Below are 26,407 nucleotides of genomic sequence, written 5' to 3' on the forward strand. Positions count from 1 at the left end.
TAAAGTGTACGCTTAACAGGGTCTGTCATTGCCCAGCTGCAAATGAACTTCTAATTGGAACACTGAGTATTTATTGAGATCTCCTGTGTGAAAAGCTTTCTACATTTCCCCTTGGACCCCACTCTCCCAGATGAATAAAGCCAGCATTTTATTTTCTAAATTGTGACGCTGGGAAAAGAAACTTAATTAAAGAAAAGGGAGAATCCCCTTAGGGAGGGGCACTGACACCCACTCTGGCCTTACCATTGCACGTGGGATAGCTGTCTGCCCAGGCTGACTGCTGGTGGAGGAGGTTGTTGCTGGGGTTGAGATTCATTACACCACTTCCTTCCAGAATCATGATCTGCAGAGGAATCAAAACAGCTCATTCAGTGTGCTCTTGGACAAACATCATTTGAGAATATAGATTACACACCAGGAGGAATATAGAATGCACCACCAGGAGGTGGTGCAGTGGCTAAAGCGTTGGACCCTCAAGTGTGAAGCGTGAGAATACAGACCATAGAGTCCATTTATGAAGACCAAAAACCAATTTTTTTTTGTGACCCTGCTTCCACTATTGTCTCCAATGCATATTGCCCCAACCTATCAGTAAAAGCAAACTCATTGGCAATTCACAATTCCCGGGTTCCATTTTCATAAGTTTTTACAGTCACCCATTCATAAATGAATAATCTCTGATCAGGAATGGAGCAGGAAGAAAATGTAATACCTGCTCACAGGGCGAGTCTGGCCGGGTTCCCTCCTCCCCGAAACAAAAGTGAAAATACTGAAAAAGTTTTATTTAAAATGAAACTGCAGTCAATGAAAATCAAAGTGTATAGCCACACAGACCTGCCACCCATGTGGAGACTGTGACCTGAAAATAGCCCAATGCAACTGAACGACCGCACCCAGCAAGATTTCTGGGTGCCAAGCACAACCATGGAGTGGACTGGTCTCAGGGGATCTCTGTTGCATTTGAGCAAGAGCTCTTCAAGAGTTTGATGCTGTGGTAACGATCACAAAACCCTTTGTGTCTGACAGAATGCTGTCCTTCCCCTCTAAATCAATAAAAAAAGAAAATCTTTTTTTTAAAAAAAGCAATATATATATCATGACTGGCTTTCTCTCCCTTCTGACACACCTGAAGAGTACTCCAGGCAAGGAACCTGAACTTCAGGTGATTTTTCTCAGCCAGAGGACTCATTTTCTCAGCAAAGGACCCAGGAAAATCACTTTTCTCCCATGGGCTCCTTTGAATGTTTTAAGCAACATAAAACTTACACTTCAAAAGTATTCTATTCAAAAGTCCAGCATCTGTCTCATTCATAATACACTGAGCTCAGCAGCTTGCCCTGACTTTCAGAAAATAGCCCCAGAAAGATGTTCAGTCATTCAAGAGCAAAACCATCTGCTTTCAAAAGGCAAATGCCTAGGGTTGGTGAGATAGCTCAGTGGATAGTGCCTTGCTTTGCCATTGCGAGATCCAGGTTTGAGCCTGGCCAGCACTGCAAAGAAGGTAGCCTATCTCTCTCTCTCTCTCTCAAAAAGGAAGAAGGAGGAGGAGGAGGAAGAGGAGAAGGGGAAGAGGAGGAGGAGGAGAAGAAGAAGGAGAAGGAGAAGGAGAAGGAGAAGGAGAAGAAGGAGAAGAAGGGAACTGCCTGAGCATTATCCACGGTCTCTGAAGGCAACTTGCCTTTCTGAAATGCTGGGGAAAGGAAGCTAGTTTTAGAGCAGCAGATTGTGGACATTTTTCTGCCTCTTCTGAAGAAATCTATCTCCCATGTCACCAGTGTCTCCAAGATTGAGACTGCCCACCCAGGCCTGGAAGTATCTCCATTGCATGGAGTTTGCATTACTGAGGTTCAGCCCTGCACCACATATGCCAGAGATAAAATGTCCTCTGGTCTCTCATAAGCATAAGCATTAACTTTTAAAAATGAAACTTCCCCAGGGATTGGGTAGTGGCACACCCAGTAGAATGCATGTATTACCATGTACAAAAACCCAGGTTCAATTTCCTGATCCCCAGCAGCAGGAGTTAGGGGGTTGGGGGAGGGGAAGGGCAGTGCTGCAGGTCTCTCTCTCTCTCTCTCTTTCCTTCCTTCTCTCTTTTTTCTCTGTCCCTCGCTCTCTATGAGAAAGAATGTGGGGGCGAGTTCCACCAGAAACAGTAGTGGTGCCAGCACTGAGCCACAGAGATGGCAAAAAAAAAAATTTTTTTTTCTTTCTTTGAAGTGCCCAATCAGAACACTTTCAGCTCTCAATAAGTTAAGAGTTTTGGTACATGTGTGTACATGTGTGACATGAGAGAGAAGAATCTAGTAGAAGCATAAATATTTATTTGTACGTTCATTTCGGTAACAGACTAATACATATGTTCATTTAGTCAACCAACCAGTATTGGCTCTGTAGTAGTGTGGATATTGTTCTGGGAACTAAGGATAGGACAGTGATTAAGACTTCTATGTGGCTACACAGAGACATTTATGATGATAATTAACACAAATGTGGCTGTTTGGCAAATAATTGGGCCCAAATCCAAGCTAAGTGAAAGATGAAGGACTGGCAGGGTGGGACCCTTGGCACTGTGACAGTGAAGGGACTTCAGGCTGGGAAGCTGAATTCTATGTGGCAGCAAAGAATCTGGTTTGAAAGCCAAGAGTTGGGTCTGATTTCAAACTCTACCACTTACTAGCTAAGTACTAACTCAGACAAGTCATTAACCTCTTTGAACCCCAATTTCCCCATATACAAATGCAGCTCCTTTTGCTTCCCGCCCATGTGTGTTTGTTGGAATTAAATTAGTTTCTGTACCATGAGGACTCGGTGCAAAATAGAACAGGATTTTCTGTGAGCTGTTAGGAGCAGGAGGGTCATTCTTCTCTGGGTAAACTGAATCAGAAGCAACCTTGGGCTTCACTCCCCTGCCAAACATAAAGTCAAAGAAGTTGACTACCTTGATTTTTGAGTTTTAGTTGTTAATGGGAGTCAGTGCTCTGGATTGCCTTTGTCAAACAGAAAGCCAAGAGATAAGAGAAAAAGAGGGAAAGAAACTACAATATCAAGGCTTCTAGAGAGATGGAGGCCAGGCATACACCTGAGTATTAAACGTGGCAAAGCAGGTGGCACTATCCAGGTTAGTTATTTTGCAAGCCCAATACCTTCATTTTTAAGTTCTCATCCAGAAACTTCTGATTCTCATCCTTAGAGAAGGACAATTAACCCAATCAAGCCTTCTTCTCTTTTTCACAATAATAGATTTCTCTCTCTCTCCCATATTTTTCCACTATAACTGATCTTTTCGTGTGTGTGTGTGTGTGTGTGTGTGTGTGTGTGTGTAATATCAAGGCAAAAGCAAACCTCCAGGACTGGGAGAGGGCGGGACACAGCCCAATAGGTCTCCTGTTTGCTCAAGGCTGGGCTTGTTCCTAGCCAGCATTTGCTCAACCACAAGCTGTAGAATGGTTACTGTTTAACCCTGAAAGGGCTGAAGCTCAGAGCACATCCCATGTGCACCAGAGGGATTAACCCTCCAAGGTTTAGGGGGTGTGGTGCAGGGCTGGGGGAGTGAGGCCAAGGAAAGAACAAGGAAAGGCTTCCCTGAAATTGTTTCACAAGGCTTTGCCCCCAGGCCTATTTCAAAGCAGCCTTTTCAGCATGGAAAATTTGGCAGTGGGTGTAATGAGCCTTGTACACAGATCTAGGTGTGAAACTATACCCCCGTGTTTTTATAATATGGTAACCCAATGTTACACCTATTAAAGAATTAAAAAGATAAAATAAATTGGTCATATTCAGGGAAGCGGGATCTGCCCAGGGTATTTATGAACTGGTTCAGGATTTCTGTTTTACACTTCCCAAACCAGAAGGCAGGGGTGTGTGTGGGCCACACAACTTCAGTGCTAGGAAGAGGTGCGTTCAGACCCCAGTCTCATGACCAATACCTCCCCCCACCCCACCCCCAGGATATGTATGTAACCTTGATCCTGATCTTGACCAGATTCCATGTCTATCTAGCCAGCAACTCTCTGGTCTTTGTTCCCCCCCACACCTGTAAAAGCAAACTGACCTCAAACTCAAAGGACCCTGAGGCTCAGCTGAGGTCTGGAACTTAGCAGGTGGTGAACAGTAAATTAGTAAATGTGACAGCAAAGGCCTTTCACCAACCCCTACTTCTTTCCCACCCAAGGCCCGGTTCTTGGGATATAAAATGGAGGCATTTATCCCCCTCCCCCACCACAAATAGGACTGCCAAGATCAAACTCTGGGAGATGACCCTTGGCCATGTGTACTAAAGGAAACCTTCTGGCGGGTGCTCTGCTTGTGAACACATGCCCACAAGTCCCTTTCTCATCCAAACTATCCCAGCCCCCAAAGAAGTTACCCGGTGGCCCTGGATCCCCCAAGAGGCTGGCCTGTGCTAAGGGGCATGGCTCCCTGCTGGCACTCCCCCAGTCCCTTTCTGGGGAAAGCAGCCAGCCTGGTGAAGAGCCCTCTTTTTACAGGGCTGGGTAAATGGTTACTACTCATAAAAGAGTTTATGTGGCTTAACCCTTAGTGAGTCAGAGTTCACTTGAGCTCACCAGGCTTGTAAGGAAAGATCAATGTCTCAAGCCCAGCAAGGTGCTGCAAAGGCCTTTCCCTAAGACCTACTCTCCTCCCACCCAAGGCCCAGCTCTTGAGGTGTAAAAGGGAGGCCTTTGTCAATCCCAATAGGACTGCTAAGGTCAAATGAGATAGTGGATAATCAGTGCACCTTGAGAATTATTTAAAAAAGAAAAGTATTATTATAACCAACACACTCACAGCCCCATATACTAATACAGACTTTCCACGGTTTACAGTGATTACTTTATGGGATATAAAAAGTAATCCTTTTAATTATGAAGTGGGGGGTTATTTAAGGCTTGTCTTTAAGCTTCTGACTTTATCTTCAGCATAGGTTTTATGATTTCCTTTAAAAAAAAAAAAAGACTATGAAGTATATGACTTTGAAGCCCGAACTAGAATCCATTCTATCTTTGAGCCACTCAACTTTAGCCATTAATAACACCCCCCACTAGCCTCAGTTTCTTTATAGTCAAAAGAATGGGGGGAGGGGAGGGCTGGAAAGGGGAAGCTCAATGTTTTATAAGTCTAAGGGCTGCTGAGAGGATAAATAATATTCTCTAAAGGATATCCTCTTATATACTTTAAAGGTTTAAAGATGTCTCGTCCGGTGCCAGCACACATGCCTTCAATAAAAATCAGTTTCCTTTCCTTTCTTTAAATATCAGTTTTCTTGGGCCAGCGAGATAGCTCACTTGGATAGTGTTAATTCTTTGTCATGGGTAGGACATAGGTTCGAGCCTGGCCTCCACCACACTGACAGAAGCTTCAGTTCTGTGATCTGTCTCTCTATCTCTGTCTATGTCTATCTATCTGGAAAAAAATGTAGAACTCGGAAGCCCCAGTGATAACAACAAAGAAGGGAAAACAAGGCAAAATAATAAACTTTAGATCTCAAGTTGTTTCTCTAACACATTGTATTTCTTCCAGGACTGGGAGGAGTATACTATTTCAGGAACTCAGCAAGAACAATTCCACTCCTGGAGCCAAAAGCAGGGTAGGAAAGGACTTTGTCTCTTCGTCTCTGGCTCAAAGTGGATGGGGGTGGGGGTGGTCCTCAACTGTGCATGCCTAATGGGACAGAAGTTCTCCACCACTGAAAGGCCTTCTGCACGCTGTAAGATACGCAGCAACGTCTCTGACACACTGAATCTAGTATCCCTGCACTCCAAGTTCCCTGAGATGAAGTCACTCCCCAACTGGCTAAAGGGAAAGCATGTGGCAGTGCCAGCTCAGGCTTTGATCTTGCTGGTGTGGTGACCTTGGCCTGTCCCTTAGCTTTTAGCTGAGTTGCTCTTGTGAAGCACACAACAGCAGTACTTACCACTTAGACCTGCTGGAAGGTTAGCACTTTAAAACTTCCAGCACAGTGCCATGTGTTACCATGCTCAAGAACCCATGTTCAAAGCCCCACTCTCCACCTGCAGGCGGAAAGCTTCACAAGTGATGAAGTAGTGCTGCAGGTGTCTCTCTTTCTTTCCCTACCTGTCTCCCCTTCTCTCTTAACTTCTCTCTATTGTATCAAATAAACAGATAAAGTTTATGCAGGCTAGGGGTGCATAGTAGTGGGTGACCCAGAGGTGTGACCCACCCCTCTGCACAGCAATTTCTGTGACTGGCAGTTTTGGAGACAGAAACCTACTCTTCATTTGCAGAGGAGGAATCACACACACTACCACCTCATGTCAAACCACCAACCAAGACTTCAAGTAATTGACTTCAAGTAACAGCCCCCCTCCCACCACAAATGATGGGTCATTGGGAGCTTGGCCAATCTGAACTCCATCTTTGCAGAGATAGCACTATGCCCTGCCAGAATAGCCCAGCTGGCATAGCCACAGCCTGCATGCTGGCAGCAGAGATAGGCCAGTTTCTGTTCCCACACTGTTCATGGGCAGTTCCTGCTTGAATCCAAACTCCCCACTGCCCCAAATGGCTAAGGACTTGGAGCACTTTCATGCCCACCACCCCTCTTTCCACTTCTTTTCCAGCCATCACCAAAGGTTCAGTTCTTTCCAGAACCAACTCCACCACCTCCACACACAGGGCAGTTGGAGCAGGGGAAGGGAGGAACCATAGGGTGCTGGAGGTGGGAGCAAGGGGATGTGTGACCTGACCCTGGGACACAAGAGTCTATATTTCTACTGCTGCCTGGCATTGCAGGCCAGTGGAGCAGGAAAAGTCTAGCCACAGGGATTGAATCTCAGAAATATCTGAGTTGAAATTACATTTTCAAATTTAGGCCAGAGCTACTTTCTCAAAGGCAGGAAAAATAAGAACTGTGTCATGAGATACACCTGGCGAAGACTAAAATCTTCATTCTGAAAAAAGAAGGAAAGAGACAGACAGACAGAGTGACCTGGGAAGTGGCACAGTGGCTGAAGCATTGAACTCTCAAACATAAACTCCAGCCAAACTGCTCTCTCTCTCTCTCTCCTTCTCTGTCACTAAAATAAATAAATAAATAAATAAACAAATAAATAAATAAAAGCAAAGTAAAAACAACAACAACAAATCTTGACTTTCTGCCCCTTGGCTAACTGTGTTGATCTTGGGAAAGTACCATCCTCTCTATGGCCTCAGGAAAAAGGAAAACAGTGGAGTTGACACATGGATTAAATGAGAATGTAAAGTCCTCAAATATTATCTCTTACCTGGCAAGTGGTCACGAGATAGGCCCACAGGTCACTCTTTACACTGGATTGGTGGGTTTGGGAGGCATTTAGAGAGTCAGAGAAGAATTTTCAGAGACAGAGTGTTGTTTTCACAAAATATCATTATAATGTTAAGTAGCTCCAGAGGGCTCTGGAGTCAGATGACTAAGGTTCAAATCCTGCTTGGGCCAATTGACTAGCAGGGCAAGTTCGGACAAGTGACTCGGTGTCTCTGGGCCTGGGTTTCCTCATTTATTAAATGGAGATATGAAAAGAGCAGCTGAAGGATGAAAGAAGACACTTGGTATAAAATGATTACCAGAAGTATTTGACAAACAGTAACTACTTGGTAAACATTAACTGCTTCTTGTCATCATAGTGCTTGCTGTGGTGCTGTTATTATTATTTAATTGAATCTCTAAGGAGGAAATGGAGGGTAAGTTCATTTCCATCAAGACCTGGGTAGACATACCCAGTGTTTCTCATTCCAACTAGATAGCTGGGGGAAAGGGGGAGGCTAGATTTCTTGCCTCCTAAGCCCCCATTCGGGGGTTGCTGTGTAGATTCACCATTGGGCTGAGTGGTGAGCAGCAGCTCTCAGTCCCTGCTATGTTTCTCTGCACATGACCTTGCTGGAAGGACTACAAGTCATCCCTCCTGCTCCCCTTCCTTCCATCAGCCACACTGTGCCAAGTCTGCAAGGCACAGTGGGTGGCACACACCTCCACAGGCTCTGGGCCAATGTGGTGAAGCCCACACACTGATTTGCAGGTGTAACACAGAGCAGGGTATCTCAAGTGAGAGCTCCCAATAGCATTGACCAAAGGAAAAGACTCTCTTTCTCTCACAGGGTCCCTTAGCACAAGGTTGTGCTTACAGACCACAGTGAACAGATTCTGATGATGGATGTTAGCTGATCCTATGGTGGTAATCATTTCACAATATATGCAATCTGACTATTGTGCTGTGTGTGTTCAATTTATACTGTGATCTCTGTCCTTTGCATCTCAATAAAACTGGGGGTGAGGAAAAATAAGTTGCCGGATATGAGCTAGTTAGGGTTAAGAAAGTGAGGGGAAGAAGGTAAGGACTCTGCCAGGGTACACCAGAACCCAAGATGCTCAGGTCAGTGTCCAGAGTTCTCATAAGGTCAGGAACTATTGAACTGACCTCTCTTCTTGAATACACAGGGAGACACTCCCAGCAAAGATAGACACAGCCCAGCATTGTCTTAGTTGGAGAGAGGCATGCCTTTTATCCCATATGGGACTTCTGAAATGACTATTGTTATGTACTATAGTAACTAGGGCTAACTGCACACTAAAAACTGTGCCAGCTTTGTACTAATAGTTATTTATTTATATTTATTTATTTATTACCATCAGGGTTACTTTGGAGCTTGGTGACTGAACAACTCCATCCCAGCAGCTACTTCCCCCCCCCCTTTTTTTCTTTCTGTTTAATAGAGGATGGGATACAGAACAAGATGGGGGGTGGCTGGAGAGTAGTTATGCAAAAAGACTTTCATGCCTGAGGCACCAAAGGTCTCAAGTTCAATCCCCAGTATTGCTCTCCTACTCATGAATCTTCCCCCTGTAGTTGGGGACCAGGTACTTGAACCTAGGTCCTTATGCATGATAAAAATGAGTGAATCACCACCTAACCCCTATGGTAATTACTTTAAATGCATTGTTTCAGTCGTTACTCACGGTATCTCTACACAGCACTGAGTCATTTCTGAGAGGACCTGAGGCTCAGAGAGGTTAGGTAACTTGTTTAAGGTCACACAGCTTAGTGCAAATTACTATTATTCATGATATATCTAGTCACCAAAATAGATTTAAACATACAACTGTAGGCATACATGATCACATCCATATAAACACAGTCTACAATATAGTTTGTTCCTATAACTTAATAAAGCTGTTTATTTCAGTTTTTTGGAAATGAACTGATCTTTAATTGCACTTTAGCTGAATTAGACCTTCGGTTAAAAAGCATGATTGGCCCTGGCTACCAGAGGAAAGATGCAGCTGCCCCACAGAGCAGAACTTAACAAAGACTGGCACCAACATTTCTTGTCCCCAGCCTCAAGGCTGGTTAACCAGAGCATGTTCTGCCTTCTTCCCAGCTCTATTATTCATTCAGCCACATCATCCTCAAACTGCCAGAAGACTGGCTGTGGGTGGGTATTTTTACTCCTCAAGCCAGAAGAGCAATTAGGCATTTGAAATAATTACTGTTGCGATGACAGAGATAGCCAGACCATTCTCAGTCCTTAATCAAAGTAACCAGCAGGTGAATTCATAGCATTTGCCCTGAGGATGTCGCAACAGCTCACTGACTGACTTCCGGTTTCAATATGACTTGTCATTTAGAAAGGACTGTTCTTAAGCAGGAGCAAACAGAATGCACATTCCATGAGAAATCTCACTGAATGTCAGACAGACAATAATTCATGTTTTTCAAATGAGTTGAAGTGTGAATCAAGCTTAGGGAATGTATTTGATCCTCTCAAGATTACGTCACAGGTAATTGTATACTCTCCTAATGTGTTTTGAGGGTTCATGTTCCCAGGGGCAACATCAGAGGCATTATCCCTGGGTTTTCATGCATTTTCAGGAGCCATGCAGTATTGGGAGGCCAAGTGTTGATCTACTGTAGATACACTTTCCTGACTGTGAGCCATTTGGACATAGACATGTTATACTGATGTTTATCATTCTTGGAGCCAGATCCAGACAAAACGTAGATGCTGACAGTGGCTGGGCACCAAAACTGATCAAAAGGCACGATTACCCTATGTGATCTTTGGGGCTTTTATCAATCCCATTCAGACATGACAAGTATAGTAGGGCAAGCCTTAAGTCTTAAATAGTCATGGAGTCTTTTGAGAACCAGAGCTCTCTCTGTCTCCCAAGGTATATGCAGCCACAGCTGGTTTTCCTTGTATTTTGTGGGTGCAGACCTTCTTAGCCATCCCCTGGCCCATATAGATCTGTGGACAACATAAATCTCCAAAGAATTTTGCTGCATTTATGTCGGCCTGAAACATAAATGAAATGGCCCAGCATTGGAGGGTGAGATTTACATAAGGGAGGCCTGGGTTCAATTTCCAGCACCACAAATGCCCCAGGCAGTGCTCTTGCCTGTCTGTCTCATAAAAATAAAATCTTGTAGGGCTGGTGAAATAACTCACTGGATAGTGCACTGCTTTGCCATGTGCTCGAACCTGGTGCAAGCCCAGCTCCCACCAGATTGAAGAAAGGCAGGTTCAGTGCTGTGGTGTCTCTCTCTCTCTCTGCCTTCTCTGTCTCTATCTAAAAAATTAATTAAAAACAATTAAAATATTGAAAAGAAGAAAAAATTAAAGAGAGTCAGAGGTAAGGAATAAAAGTTTTCTCTTTGTCCTATGAGAGAAGGTCTGAGTTGGTGTTGTTGTTATTAATTTGTCCTCACTGATACTTCACTGCTTTGGACTAGCTTGTTCAGATAGAAAGCAACAGAGAGGAAAAAACACAATAGCACTGATGCTTCCTTCAATGATGTGGAGGCCAAGCTCAAACTTGGATCTCAGGCAAGGGAAGCAGGTCCACTATCCAGAAGAGCTATTTTCCCAGCCCTAAGAGTCCATTCTTGCTCCCTTATATAGCACCAGGAAGGGTTTCATGGTCCTTCTCCATCAGCAACCATCTCTAGACCTCCATCTGACAAAGAATTCACCATCTTCCCGATTGCCTTGAATCTCAACATCTGTCCTACCATTATGCTCCTATATCTGTTCTAAAACCAGATCACAAACTTGAGTAAATAAAGTACAGAGAGAAATGAACACAAGCAGAATTCACATTTTTTTTAAGGTAACAGGAGTATAATTCTATACCGTTCCCAATACCAGAGTTCTGTATCCCATCCATTGGAAACTTTCCTATTCTTTAACCCTCTGGGAATAGGGACCAAAATTCTTCCTGGGGTACAGAAGGTGGAAGGTCTGACTTCTATAATTGGCTTCTTCGATGGGCATGGGTATTGGCAGGTTGATCCACAACCCCAGCCTGTTTCTCTTTTCCTAGTGGGGTAGGGCTCTAGAGAGGTGAGACTTTGGGATACATTGGTGAAGTCGTCTACCCAGATAAGTCAGGATTCACTTCTTAATATGATCATAGGTCTCTGTAGGTATTTACGAGGCTTACTGATGGGAACTAGAGCATTCAGAGTTTCTTCCATGCTGTCACCCTACTTGATTAAAGAGACCATACAGATATTTGCGAAACTTTGTTCTCTAGACTATCACTATCTGTCTCATCATCACCCAAAGAGGGGTTAATCTGAAAGTTTCCTGGGGCCCTACCCCAGACATTCTAGTCAGTTCTACATTTTTGGTTTTATTTTTTAATATTTAATTTATTTATTTTAATGAGAGAGCAAGAAAGACTAGAGCACTGCTCAGCTCTGGCTTGCGGTGGTGCTGGGGATTGAACCATTATGCTGTTTCCCCAGCCCTGGTTTCGCATTCTTAAAGGCCTCCCTAATAAATCCTTAAGCACTCTCACAATTGAGAACTTCTGATCATAGACTCACTTACTTGCCTCTCTTCAATTTCCCACAAGATGACTAACCCCAAGAGTTTTCAGCCTTGAGGGAGAAGTCCAAAACTGCCAGGAAACCCTCATAAAGTTAGAAACCACATATTTAAACCAGAGAACTCAAACTCCAATCCATCTGTGGAGGTTGTACCAGTATATGAATTTGCCAGCAGGAAGGAAAGCTACTCCAACGCTCGCTACCACCAAATTATTAAATTCAGCCACTTGCAAATGTGAGTCTGACAGGCCTGACGGCAGAGCAAACCCAGCCTCAGAACACAGCATTTACACAGAATTTTTATCATGTCAATTTGTATCAGGAGAATATAGTGGCTGGTTAAGTCACTTTTTGTTCCATCTGACCCCTATATTAGTCCTTCAAAACATTAATTACCCATCCCAGATTTAGACCCCATCTTCTGCAAAGAATAACAATCACCAAGAAATGCTTATCCAGCTGATAACAATATTCATTCCCCCCTCTAACCAATATGTATTTATTGATGATCTACTAGATGCCGAGTACCTGGCAAGGGGCTGGGGCCACAATGATGAGTAAAGCACAGTCACTGCCTTGTCCTGACAGACTACTCTATAAGGACAGCACTTGTAGAACAATGGAAGCTCTTTCCAAAGTCACCTGAACTCATTCTTCACTTTCTTACTGGGGATGGAAAAGGGCTGGAGCAGAAGGAGCACAACAAAGTGCTCTGGCATTTGGAAATAACTGATCTTGTAAAGAACTTCAACTATGTTTCAAAGCAGGATGGACCTCCTGCTCTCCAGCAACCCAGTCCCTTTGCCCTCACAGAAAACCTCTGCTAAGACACAGAGTTGTCAGACAGGGCAATGCCTCAAAGTTTCACAAAGCTGCCTCAGCCAAAATCAATCCCTACTCGGGGCAGAATAAAGCAGTTGGTTGTCTGCATGGCTGAATGTCTCTCTTTGAGACAATGGTGTGTTTATGTGTTGGAGGGTTAGGAGCAGGCTGTTAACATAAAACCCCCCGTAAACAGAGCTGTTAATTCAGTTGCTGGCAGGGGCTTCTGTTATCTTCTGAATACCTCCCAGAGGGTATAAGCCCTACCTTTTCATTTGAGTTGGCAGCAGAGTTATTTTTTTGCACCTGTTGCTCTGCTCCGATAACAGTGGAGTTAAGCATTGATTTGTTGAAAAATAAACAGAAAAAAAAGAAAAGAAAAAGAAAGGCATCTGCCCAAACAGCCTGAGCTGGTTTGACAGAGCATTTATGCCAATTTTTTTTTCCTATAAAACCTATGAAAACTCCACACTTTCAGTTTGGATACGACCCTCCTACTCCCTCAGTAGAAATGGGGGTATTGAATAGCCCAGTAAAAAGTTGGCAGGGCCAAGAAGACACTGTACTTTTCCATGACTAGCTCTGGGAGGGAATTGAGGGGTATCCAAAATCTTCAGAATGGCATGGCCAGTCTCCAGCCAACCCAGGTTAAGATAATGAATCAGATTAACAAGGGCAGGGAAGGGGCTGTTGGGACCTGATTAAAACCCAAACAACACTCTCCAAATGGTTGACTTCTGAAAGTCAACGTGGTTCAGGGAATAGGTGTGGTCTAGAGGTTACCTCCTAAAGCAAAGACTCAGCCTGTGTGACTCTTAGCCCAACTTCTTCCACAGACTCCCCATGTCTAGTCCAGAACAACAAGAATGATAACCAATAACAGCAAGATAACAACACAGTACCCTGATCCCTAGACCACAGCTTTCCAGTGGGGATAGCCAGAATTACCTTAAAGGCGACTGCTACAGACTCACTTATATCCTGCCAAGTGACTTAAAGACCCAGGTCCCCAGGTCCCAGGTGGACGAACTTAAGATGTATAAGGTGCAATTTCTACATGAATCCAAGCATCATCTTGCTCTCATTTCTCACCTCTTTGTCAGTATCACATGATGAACTCAAGCCCAGAAAAGGTCACAAAGAGCTAAACAAATCACTTAAATGGAGATAATGACAACACTAATTAAGTAAGCAATGCCATCATCACCCAAACTTCAAAACACATGGGCAGAAGACGTCTCTGAGTATTTTTTTTTTAGGCTTTGAGAAGAAAGTATAAGATGTGTGGGCCAGTGGGCAATGTTCCCCTGAATTGTCACAGCACCTCCACCAACACCACCACCCACACCAGACTTCTCTTAGCCATGGGCCTTCATTATTACTAGACCACTGCCTTAATGGGGGAGTCAAGTCTGTGGGGAAGACCTCGAGAATGCTGTTTCTCTGAGAACGTTGAGAACAGGCTGTTCCAGCAGGGAGGGGATATGGCTGACTGAGCTTTCCCAAGCTTTCTTGTCATGAGCTGGGCAGGGAGTGGAGTGCTTCAGAAACAAATTGGGCATCCAGAAAGAGAAAAGATTTAACAACACCCTCAGCTGACTGAAAAATAAATAAGAACAACTGCTCAAGAATGTGAAAAGGGTGGAGGAAAGGAATAGGTGGGGACTGGAGTCAGGGAGGGGATGGAGTTGACTAGGACAGTGGATTTGACCATTTTGAGATTCATCTTTTATTTTCCCAGGAAAAGATCAGATGTTTCAACCAAGGAAAGTGCAACAACTACCTATCTGGAATCTCATAGACAATACAATTACAAAACAACAACTGAAACTATGATGGTGATAATAACTTATGCTTATTGAGTGTTTATGATATGCTAGGAATTAAGCTATTCTTTATGTGAATTCTCTCACTCAATCCTTGCAAGCATCTCAGACATTGGTATTAATATTATTCCCATTTTACAGATAAAGAGAAGCAGAGAGGTTAAGTGACTTACCCAAAGACACAGAGCTAATAAATGGACTGGATATACTTTAATAAATGTACTGGGGGTATCCAGAATAATTCACTGTAGCTTTGAAAGTGGATCTTTGTGGGCCACAGGATATTTTTATGGATCTACAGTACTTGGGGGGTACATGAAAAGGCAGGCACCAGGTAAGGTTCAAATCCCAGCACCACATGTAAGTAGCAAAGCATACTTGGGGAAGCTTTTGTGCTACGGAATCTTTCCTTCTCTTCTCTTCTCTCTCTCTCTCTCTCTCTTTCTCTCCCTCTCTCTCAAACTCTGAAATAAAAAATAATGGAAGTGTTGGCCTGGGAGTGATGTAATTATGTGTATACAATGCCCTAAAACTGATAGAAAAAAGGAAGAGGGGAAAAATTAATCATTACAATTCTGAAGACGAGGAGTTTGTTTCTTAGGACCTCATATCTTTAATTTGAAGTTAAGATCCTTTAAGTACAGTTCCCATTATTATTGCCTACCTGTGAGCAGGGGGCCACACTCATCATCCTCATGCCCTGATCTGGCAGTCAGTCGTCTTTCATGTACATCCGTCCAGATGCTGCTGAAGCATCTGCTTACAGCCACTCAAACTCATCTGTCAAAACTGCAGTCTGGCTTCTAGTTAAAAGCCCCAGATTGACTCAGGGGTTGGGCTTGGCTGCCTGAAGCTACCTCAGACTTATTAGCCATTATAAAAGAGCAATGATAACAACAAGAAAAAGACTGAAAAAAAATCAAGGGGGAAGGCAAGGCTCCTGTGGAAAAGTATTTGCTGTCTCAGCCACCATGCACAAGAGCTCAAGACAGCCACAGGGGCGCATACATCACACCGATGAGAGAAAGACTATGGGCATGCCATTTGGGGAAGTTGAATTCCATCACTCTCACAAACCTAGGGAAGTTTTCTCTCCCACCAACTCTATGTCTGTGACCCTGGAATAGTCTATAAAAACTTTACCATGAAATAAATACCTACAAGAGCTCACAAGGCTCATTCCATTGTCTTCATTGTAGCTGAAGCAAAATAATATCTGAAAGTTCTTATTAACTACAATATCTTGTTAGAAGAAGCTGATCTTTTTGGCATACAGATAATCATGAAATGACAATAAGAGAGAAATCCAAGGTCCATTTTTAGTGCCTTCATTTGAGAACAATCAGCCGTGCACACCTGGTTTCATTTTTCCCTTCCAGAATACTCTGCTCTTCTCCCCCTAGCTCATTGGGCTATGTAATAAGTCTTTTGGAAAACAAAATGACATGGGGCGGGGGGAAAGAAAGAAAGAAAGAAAGAAAGAAAGAAAGAAAGAAAGAAAGAAAGGGAAAGAGAGAGGAAGGTAGGAAGGAAGGAAGGAAGGAAGGAAGGAAGGAAGGAAGGAAGAAAGGGAGGGAGGGAGGGAGGGAGGGAGGGAGGGAGGGGAAAGGAAGAAAAAGAGGAAGGAGAGAGAGAGAGAGAAAGAAAGTAAGGGGAATAGGAAGGAAGGGAGGGAGGAAGGAAAGAGGGAAGAAAGATAGGAAGGAAGGAAGGATGGAAGGAAGGAAAGAAGGAAGGCCATCTACAAGTCCACCAAACAAGCAAATCAGTACCAAAAATATTTTTCAAAGAATTAAACCCTCTCCTGTCAGTCACTCACCCATTCCTTTGACTAATCCAGGAGAAAACTCTGCTGCTCAAACAAAATTTTAAAAACTCACCAATGCAAAAACTACGACAATTCTCTGCCACAGGACTCAGTTCTCCACCACAGATCAGCTAGACAAGTGAGATAAAACTGAGCAGTCATGTACCACCCCGGCAGAAGCTGCCCAGCATCGGGAGTTGTCACACGTTCGAAAAATTTCACCACATCCAAAGACAAGCCCAGCTACCCAATTTGCAGGGCTCACTGCAAAAGGAAAATGAAGTGCCCCTTGTTCAAAATATGTTAAGCATTTCAAGGTAGTGACAACAGCCAGCATTAACCCAAGGACAGGGCCTTTGTAAGTGCAGGGCCTTGTGTCACAACACAGACCGTGTGTCCATGGTATGTGCCCACAGGACCTGTCTCCATGTTTGTCTTCCTCTGTGCAATGTTCTGGCACTATAGGGAAGGTGTGTGTGGTGGGGGTGGGGGGATATTCTCTATCTTTAACAGTCATACAGGCAACCTCTCGATGTAGGCAGAAAAACTCAACAGATAATGATTTTGAATGTGTCTGTAAGAGCATTTGGTTTAGAGCAGACACTCCATTTCATTATTTTATTATTTATTTTATTATTTTATTTTTATTATTTTATTTCATTATTTCATTTTATTTATTTTACTACTTCATTATTACTATTTCATTAATTGTCTTCATTATGCCAAGGTCCAAAATATATCCTGGTTTTAACAAAGGCCAAATATCAGTTGATGCCATTCAGACATAGTTGTTTCCTAAGTCTTGTGCAAGAGAATACTATATATTGGGGAGTGGGTGGCTTCTGCCTTTTTGTAGTCTGGTGAGGCCAATCAACCCATTCTCAAAATGATGTTTTTAAAACGACAAAGTAAAACATTTGAAATTAGAATGGGGGCTTGTTTTGAAATGCAACAATCAAAACACCTCAAAATAAAATGTATTATATCCTAATTGTACATGTGCTTCCTTAATGACACATTAAATGAGGTCAAATAGCCTCCATGACATCAAGGTAGTGGGGAAGGTCAGTATTTTAAGGCATCTGCAACAAGTGTTGATTGATATAAAAATGACTGTAATTTATCTTGGGGATAGTCATATTAGAACTAATACTACCATGGAGTTTTTGCTCAATTTCAATTTGAAAGAAAATGTTAAGTTTTGGTGAGATTATTAGAAACAAAGTAAAGATTTTTATATATGTTAAAAAAAAAACTCCCTGAATTCTTTCTATGGATTCACTAAGAAACCCTTGTATCCTAGGTTAGAAATCCTCACTATCAATATCATATAATAAGGATTCTGTATTCAATTCAGATAGTTTCCAGAAGCCACATCTATATGACCAGAAGCTTCATGTGAATAATTCACCAAACAGCAAAATTCTTGGTAAAGTGAATATACTTTTTTTTTTCCAGAATTTCTAACACATCCAAGATAACACCTCAGCTGTGGCAGTCAGCAGACATCTGGAGATACTATCAAGAATTTTAAAGGTAGACAAAGGTATCCAAAGCTGCAGTTCATCGTATGAACTGCCTAGACAGTGATCATTTCTTTCTTAGAGGTTCCCATGTGCCAGGTATTGAGACACAGGATAGGAACATGCAGTGTGTCTGCACCCCCTTATCCCCCCCCCATAATCCCTGGAACTTCTGTGGGTTGTGGTTTGCAGCCAGTTCAAGACAAGACTCCATTGAGAGGTTCACCACTATCATGCTTCATGACATCTCCCACGTACCCACATACCTGAGTGAAAACCCTCATGTTTTTATGTGCCTCTATCCAAAGATCACAGTACAAAACCAATGTCAATCTCTAAAAAAATAAAATAAAATAAACAAAATCCCAGAATGACGTACCAATCCAACAGAAGCTATAAACATCCATGTTGAGAATTAGCCTCAATTTCCATGTCACAAACCATTAATTATTTACTCAGACTTTTGTCTAGGTCCTTTCAGATCCTTTGTATAATTTGACCCCAACAACAGTCCTGTGCAAGTAGATGTTATTAACCCCATTTTCCAAATGAGGAAACTTCATTCTTTCGCTTCCATAACTCACTCAAAATCATTCAGCTCCCTAACAGCAGATTTAAATTTGAACCCAGGTATTCTGACTCTAAACCCAGTGCTTTTTGCTCCAAGGTAACAACAACAAAAACAAATTTCTTTTCATATGTACAAGCAGCTCAAGTCTATTTTTCAATGTTCCTCAGCCCTCAGCCTCTGGCCAGCCAAGTGAGGCTAGGAGTTAGGTGTTCATTGGATTTATAAGTGGATGTAACAAGGCAGACACTGAATTGGGGCAAACTCTGGAGCCTGTCACAGAGGTAGGTTTCTCAGGAGTCACTGTGAAAATTTACACCAAATTTTAAGAATTACACCAAAATTTATCATTAGCCCCACTAAGGGAATTTTTTGTTGTTGTTGCTTTTGCTCCCAGTGTTACCAGTGGGACTTGGTGCCGGCACTATGAGGCCATATCCTACCCACCCCTTTAAAAAAAAATACAGGACAGAGAGAAATTGAAAGACGATGTGAAAATAGAGAGGGGGAAAGAAGGATAGATACCTGCAGACCTGCTTCACCACTTGTGAAGCGACCCCCCTGCAGGTGCGGAGCCGGGAGCTTGAACCGGGATCCTTGCACAGGTCCTTGCACTTTGTATTATGTGCACCCTACCCAGTGCACTACAGCCCAGCAACCCCCACACACACACACACACATACACACACTAAGGGAGATTTTTTTTAAAGATTCTTAAGAGGAATCCTAGGGTAATCTCTATAAGACAATCAGTCATCCATAGTGCACAAGCTGTACTGTCATACAAAAAGTTGAACACACTTTCTATGTAAAAAGAAAAAAAAAAATGAAGGAAACTTGCATTGAGATTGAGAGGGGTTGACACAGTGACTGAAATTTCCCCCAATGTGCAGCTGGGCCACTGAAGTCCCAGCTCCTGTTTATTTTGTTTATTTTGTGTCTGTAATACTGAGAGAGGGGGAAGGAATATAACATGAAATTTTATGTTCACACAATACAACATCAAACAAAGTATGCATCTAAGGCAAAGCATACCAAAGTGAAAATGGATTATTAGTCTAAAACATCTAGGTTTATAAAGTGTCTACTAGCCTAATAATCAGAATATAGTAAGCATCTCTCTCTCTCTCTCTCTAACATGACTCTCACCAGAAAGCATATTTTCAGTGCACCTCTGCTGGCCATATTTTAAATGTAACCACATATCCTTTACAAGGATGAAAAATTCCTCTGAAAAAAAGAAGTAAGGAGGCTCTAAGGGATAGGTTCAGGAAATGGAATGGAAGATTGGGAGAAAAGAAATAATGTAATCCAAAGAACCAGAACAAGGGGCTCAGCTCCATAAAACAAACTGAAGTCTGAGTGTGGTTTCCTGCTAGTGAAATCAGTTTTCAAAGGAGTGTTTTTACAGGGTATCTTTTTAAAAACAAGGCCAATTAAAACCCTGGGAGCCTCTTTAAATAGGCCACCCTGCCTGACTCTATTGCCAACTCCGGTAACTCCAGATACAGGCAAGTTCCTCCAGGAACACCGGAGTATCTGGGTTGCTGCTAGTGACTGGGCAGCCAGGCTCTCCTTCTGACTTCCCCCAGGGTCTGCCTCTAGGAGAAACAAGTCCACGTCCCTTCACTCTGTCCAGTACTCATGGGCAACCAGTCATGTGAGCAGCTCAGCACCATAGAGAGTATGTTCTACAGATGCCTGACTGCTCACTTTACAGCAGTTTCCTTTGGTGTTTTATAGACAATGTCATTAAAGAACCTACTTGTGTGTACCAGCTGTTCCCTTGGTCACAAAGCAATCTGTTTCTATGCTCCCACCAACTCTGGGCTCAATGGACAAATCCATACAGACAGGGTGTTGTCATGGGAGCAGACTCTAACCCCCCTAATAACATATGTGGTTCAAGGTGTCCCATCTCAGTACCTCCAGCAAATATAGGCATTCGTCCAAAGTCCAAAGACCCCAAAGAAGTCATTGAAAGGCTTCTACTGATCTTTTTTCTTATCTCAATCTTAGGAGGGCATCTTCCTTCCCATTCTCAGCTTCCATCAAGCTAAACCTCAAAGCACGGCCTGCCCCAATCATTCAAATATGAGCATGAAAATCAATTTCAAAGATCATCAGATTCAAGCCCCTTTCTCCAGAGGAGGGAGCTAAAGCCCAGAGAGGCAGAGTACATAGTTCTGAGTCCACAGCTTTGACACAGCTAAAAACTCAGGTTTCCTTCCTGCTAATCCGCTGGGTTACCACTGTGCTCCAAATCATGCAGAAGTGTGAGACTGAAGTTTCCTCAAGGAAGACTCTTAAAACATATCCTTTTGTCTCTCTGATAGCCAATGAAGTTTTTTTTTGTTTTTTTTAATCAAATAATTCTGAGGGATCAATCCACAGAAACTTGGATTCTGGTTCAGCTTGCTTCCTGACGTGAACATATGCCCCCCTCTCAATGTTACTACTGTTTGCTGGGTTTTTTTTCTTCTTCCTACATACACTTAGTTGGCCCTTAAAGCCTTGTCCAATTAATAGAAACATAGTCGTGTAGCTCTGAGAAGAGCACAATTACCTGCTCCTTAGAACAAACCATGTTGTTTTAAATCATATTATTAAAAGTTAGATGAGAAATATTAAATATTGTTTATTATCTTCACTGTCTCTTTATCAACAGGTTGATGAGAACCCCTTTCCTGCCTCTGCCTTCAGACGCAAATGCCAATCCCCATGGCAGATTCCACTTACCCAAGCTGAAAGCCACCACACAAAGCCAGTTAACCAGTGAGCACGCCAGCCAGGGTGAAACTATGTGGTCTCTGAATACCCAGCCTGCCTTGGAGTCAATGCTTCCCAACCAGAGCCCCACCCACAACAGAAATTGTCACTTTAGTCCTACCAGAGAGTGATCTCGCTATATGGGGTAAAAGGACAACAAAATGTGTCACCAAAAATCACGTTCCAACTTTTTTTTTTATTGTTGTAATTATTGTTTTTATTGATGTCGTCATTGTTGGATGGGACAGAGAGAAATGGAGAGAGGAGGGGAAGACAAAGAGGGGGAAAGAAAGATAGACATCTGCAGACCTGCTTTATCTCCTGTGAAGGGACTCCCCTGCAGGTGGGGAGCCAAGGGCTCAAACCAGGATCCTTATGCCGGTCCTTGCGTTTTGGGCCACCTGTGCTTAACCCGCTGCACTACCGCCCGACTCCCAGGTTCCAGCTTTTTAAAAAATGTTTTAAGTTATCTTTATTTATTGTACAGAGACAGCCAGAAATCGAGAAGGAAAGGGGAGATAGAGAGGGAAAGAGACAGAGAGACACCTGCAGCCCTGCTTCACCACTCGCAAAGCTTTCCCCCTGCAGGTGAGGACTGGGAGTTTGAACCCAGTGTAACATGTGCACTCAACCAGGTGTGCCACTGCCCAGTCCCCACATTCCAACCTTAGATTTGGTCCTTTATGAAAAAGGGGGGGGGGAGAGGAGGAAGAGAAGGAGAGGAAGGGGATGGGAAGAGGAAGGTGAAGGGGGAGAAGAAAGGAAGGAAGGAAGGAAGGAAGGAAGGAAGGAAGGAAGGAAGGAAGGAAGGAAGAAAAAAGAAAGAAAGAAAGAAAGAAAGAAAGAAAGGTAGAAAGACAGGGAGGAAGGAAGAAAGAAAGGAAGGAAAGAAGAAAGGGAGGGAGGAAGGAAGGGAGGGAGGGAGGGAGGGAGGGAGGGAGGGAGAAAAAGGAGAATTCAATAGGCACAGGAATTTGGGGTTGCTTTCTTCACTATTGTAGACTCAATATCTAGAGTGAGATGTGGCATGCAGTAGGTTTTTCTTGAACAGTGAAATGGACATTCACCCCCCCCCAAAAAAAAAAAAACAGGTAAAAATAATATCCTGTGACATTGTTTCTCAAATCTGTTAGCAGGCTCTACCATAGTAATCCTAGTATCCACTCCACTTCATCTCCAAAAGGACTTTGAAAATCATTTCTGCCTAGAAGGACGTAGAGATAACTCTATCTGGAAGAAAGGGAAAGACTAAATAACTTCTTCATGATTTATCTAAACCTATACGCCTGCGCTTGATGCTTTAACATGAAACAGGTATCTCACACTGGGGCTTTCAGAAAAAGAACATAGTCTGAGGTGCACAATCAATGCTAAAATCCCCTATTTTAGGAAAGAAGGGATAAATAAAGAGAAACTAAGACATTGAAAGATTGCAGAGAGCTAAATCCTATTTCCTAGAAGTAAGCTTTGGCTGAGAGCACTCAAATTCTGACCTGAGACCTGATAATGCATTCCTTCCCATTTCTATTTGGCTAACTGACTACAGTTAAGTACATATTTTAACTCCTCGGTTTATTTATTCTTTTCTTTTTCTTTCTTTTTTTTCTGTCTCTGGAGAAGTCAAAAAGATTTTGAAAGAGGATTTGGGTAAAGTTAGGTAAATTAGTGGGACCAGGAACATGGAATCCTGACTGCAAATATAGGAACTCTCAGAGGTTGAGAAAGGCCCAAGGCATTTCCACTTCAGAAATCTCACAACATATTAAAACTTAGAAAACATATCCAACAACAACAACAAAAAACCCACATTGTTTTAATTTAACAAGCAAGGTGCTCTTTAACACAAAAGAGCAAATACAATTGGATTTGAGATCTTTTATACATATGTGACTTGGATCAAGTGTATAGTTTTTGCTCACAACCACCTGAGAAGGCCCTGACTGGTGCCACTGCCTTGAAGAACAGGGCAACAGAATTTACAAAGATGTTATTTTCTTTTAAATTACCTCTAAAATAGTTTGGAAAATTAAAAATGGCTTTCTCCACTATACTAGTTTTTTTTTTTCTTTCCAAAGTGAGCACAGGCTTCCAAATGAGCCTTGTTTTATGTTTTATTGTCTTTTTTAAAAAATCCATTCACAGAAATCATTAGCATTTGAAGTAGAAATAAGGAACTCTTACATGACTTCAGATTATAAGGAAATAGATTTAATGAGTTAGTTCATAGTCTCAAAATTCTAAATCTCAAAAACAGAACAAGTAGAACTTTCTGCAAGCTCTAAATGCAGCTATTAAAGTAATTCTTAAAATCTCTTAAAAATTAGCTAGCAAGACAGCATAGTGGTTTATTCAACAAATAATGCTCTAGTCTTAAGAGATCCCAGGCTCAGTCCCTAGCACAACAAAAAACCAGAATTGGGTAATGCTGTTGTGAAAGATATTTTTAAATTCCTTGATTTAATAGTATTATTCACACGTGATTTTTTCCCCCTAATGTTATGGCTCTGTCTTTTCCCTTGACTTGTATGGAATTAGTACGTGAACACTTAAGATCTCCAACTACCCTTTTGCACATTGTAGGCTCTATGTGAACACATCCTCACACCCATGTATACAGAACCAATTCCTGAATAAGACTTTTCATGGGAAAGTTCCCAAAAGCCACTCTCCCACTTTCTCCCTGTTGCTAAGGTCCATGGAGAAAACAACAGAGATACCTGTGAACTTAGACTCATAGAATTGTGAGCTTCCTCTTAAACAGACACATGTGTTCATGGTCCTGAGAATATGCTAAATCACAGCAAAGATGGGTGGTGAAAATGTCACTTGGCTGACTCAGTGTTGTTATTTACCAACGAGAAGATTGATTGTCCACAGTTCCCTGCTCAGTCCACACCAGGACCAATATGTCTCTATGGTGTCCAAATAAAATCAAAAGAGTCTCTGTCTTAGAAGACATTTGTTGCTGCTTACTCACGTCTGCTGTCTGATCATAGTGTCCTATTGTGGAGCAGACAAAGGGTGAGCTTGTTCCTATGAGATATGGTGAAACACTTGGCCAAATTAGTATTATTTTTTTCCCTTTTATTTTTCTGGACTGAGACCTTTCCAAGTCTGCAGCTCTCCCCAGTGCCCTTGTCTACCTGGGCTGCCATACTACTTTTTCCACCTACCCTTGCTGGTAACCATGCATTTTCCAACATTGGAACCTAGTGAAGATGAATCTGCTTTTCCCTATAACCAGTGAGTCAGAAAAAGAAAAAGAAAAAGAAAAAGAAAAAAATCACCAACAGAAGACTTCTCTAGAAAGTAAGAACATGGACTCTGAGTCCCAAATAACTATTCAGTCAGCTGGTTCTTTCCTGAGCTGTATCGGAGTCACCTGTTTCAAGCTGCCTATTTGTTTCAGAGAATTCAACCCCGGAGAAGAGCTTTGTCACACAGACAGAAGGAAAGCAGGGGGGGCTTTGAAGTCCATGGGGATTGGAAGTCCATATTCAAATGCAGGAAATCCACAGAAAACATCCAAAGGTGTTCAGCTGCCTCCAAAGCAAATCCTGGTGCCACACAGTGAGGTGAGCACAGGTGAGGCAGCTCCACTTCCTGTCAGCCGCCTCCGGGAGTCTGTGCTATTTTCATCTTTCTAATTCAAGGAAGGCTTCTCTTTCCACTCAGGTGTTTGAATTCCAGATTCAAAAGAAGGTTTAGAAGTCAGAACTTACCTCATTTACCTAAAGATTCTGGGTGGGAAATCCAATAGCTGTGGCTAATGGAGGGCAGACGGCAGGTAACACGCACGCCAGCTCCTACAGGGATGGGGCCACGGGTGTTATCACGTCTGAGCCCTCATCAGAGTGAAGATAAATGCATATGACAATAATTTTAAATCATTTTGTAGGATATTAAGCAATAAGCCACCAACCGGGAATTCCCTAAGTCACTTCCCCCTCCTCTGATTGGCTGCCGGGCCCTTTAAAAAAATAAAATAAAGGATTACAAACATTAGCTCATTTGCATTTGGCCAACTCACACGGTTAGTGTTCAAACAAAACAGGTCTAACCAGGTTATGCCTGTGTCTCAAGAACAGAGAGACAACCTGTTAATAGATGAGGAATTGATTTGGTGGTGACTATTTTTTTTCGTCTCAGAGGCTGTTTCAAGGGGAAAGCATTATTCACTACCCCCCACCACCCCCCAAACACACACATCGTGGGGGAAGGGGAACTGTTAAAGTGAGCAGAAGTTCAAATCTATAGATGACGGTAGCGGCAGTGGGGGGGCCCTCTTCAACATCTGTCTCGTGTGCTAATCTGTATTTTTAACCATTCTGCTTTGGCAGCAGGATCTCTTTGCTCTGGCTGTGCAGGCACCAGGTTCTCAAAGGTTCTCAGCTGAGTAGCTGGATAGCCTGGAGCAGGCACACTGATGGCTTGACAATAACCCTTGGTGATCTCTCTCTCTCTCTCTTTCTCTCCTTCCTTTCTTTGGTAGAGACTAAGAAGGACAAGAGGCAGAGAAAGAAAGATGAAGTAGACCACCGAACAGAAGTTCTCTTCAGTGCAATAGGGGCTAGGCTCAAACCTGGGTTGTACATTTGGCCAGGCAGCATACTAGCTGACTGAACCATTCTGTCATCCCCAGCTCTTGACAATTTCAGTGAACTGTGAAAAATCCATCTCTTCTGGCTCCAGAGAAGACTGGATGGGACAGACCTGGAATGGAGGGTCCATTCTGATTTGTTCCGATCACCAATGTAAAAGCTGACCATTAGAATGCTGGACAATAGGGATCTCTAATTCTTTTTGACACATTACCCCTCCCCCCCCCCACACACACACACTTATCAACAGAATAAATTACAAGAGACAGAGAGAGAAAAAAAAAAAGAGCAAAATGCTGGAACTAGGGATGATACAGTTTGGGGAAGCAGCAGGTGGAATCCTAGGGGAGATATCCCTGAAATCCACGTCATCATCCCCCAAGCCAAAGACCTGCTTCACTGAGTCAGAGGCCTTTCTACCTATACAGGTGAGTGACCATCCTGGCCAGGAAAAATACCGTCTCCTAACCATTAACTTTCCCAAGTCTTCCTGGATACCAGCCTGGCATGAACCAAGTGTCCTAACAGATTTCTTTAACTTGTCCAGCCTCCCTCTGTGGGAAAGGAAAGGAAAATAGAGTTTGGGGAAAGAGGCAAAGCTTTTTTGATCAAAATCCAGAAGCTGTTTGAATTAGAAAGACAGCAAGTCAGTTCATGGAC

General features: G+C 42.8%; 1 protein-coding gene across 6 annotated transcripts in view; it reads right to left on the bottom strand.

Annotated features, from left to right (window-relative positions):
• EHF (ETS homologous factor) overlaps positions 1-25,025 on the bottom strand; it is a 51,550-nt gene extending 26,525 nt beyond the window's left edge. For 3 of the 6 annotated variants that reach the window (XM_060176615.1, XM_016187558.2, XM_007521817.3), the window contains exons 1-2: positions 24,869-25,025; positions 244-343 (exon numbers count right to left, since the gene is read on the bottom strand). In XM_060176615.1, the coding sequence (XP_060032598.1) occupies positions 244-340 (97 nt within the window). In that variant the 5' untranslated portion in view covers positions 341-343; positions 24,869-25,025. Of the gene's footprint in view, positions 1-243; positions 344-13,601; positions 13,745-21,116; positions 21,162-24,868 lie in introns of those variants that run through there. The other 3 variants (XM_060176613.1, XM_060176612.1, XM_060176614.1) reach the window with 3 other exon arrangements.
• Between the last annotated feature and the right edge of the window lie 1,382 nt (positions 25,026-26,407).

Source organism: Erinaceus europaeus, chromosome 17 (assembly GCF_950295315.1).
Source record: "Erinaceus europaeus chromosome 17, mEriEur2.1, whole genome shotgun sequence".
Lineage (NCBI taxonomy): Eukaryota > Metazoa > Chordata > Mammalia > Eulipotyphla > Erinaceidae > Erinaceus > Erinaceus europaeus.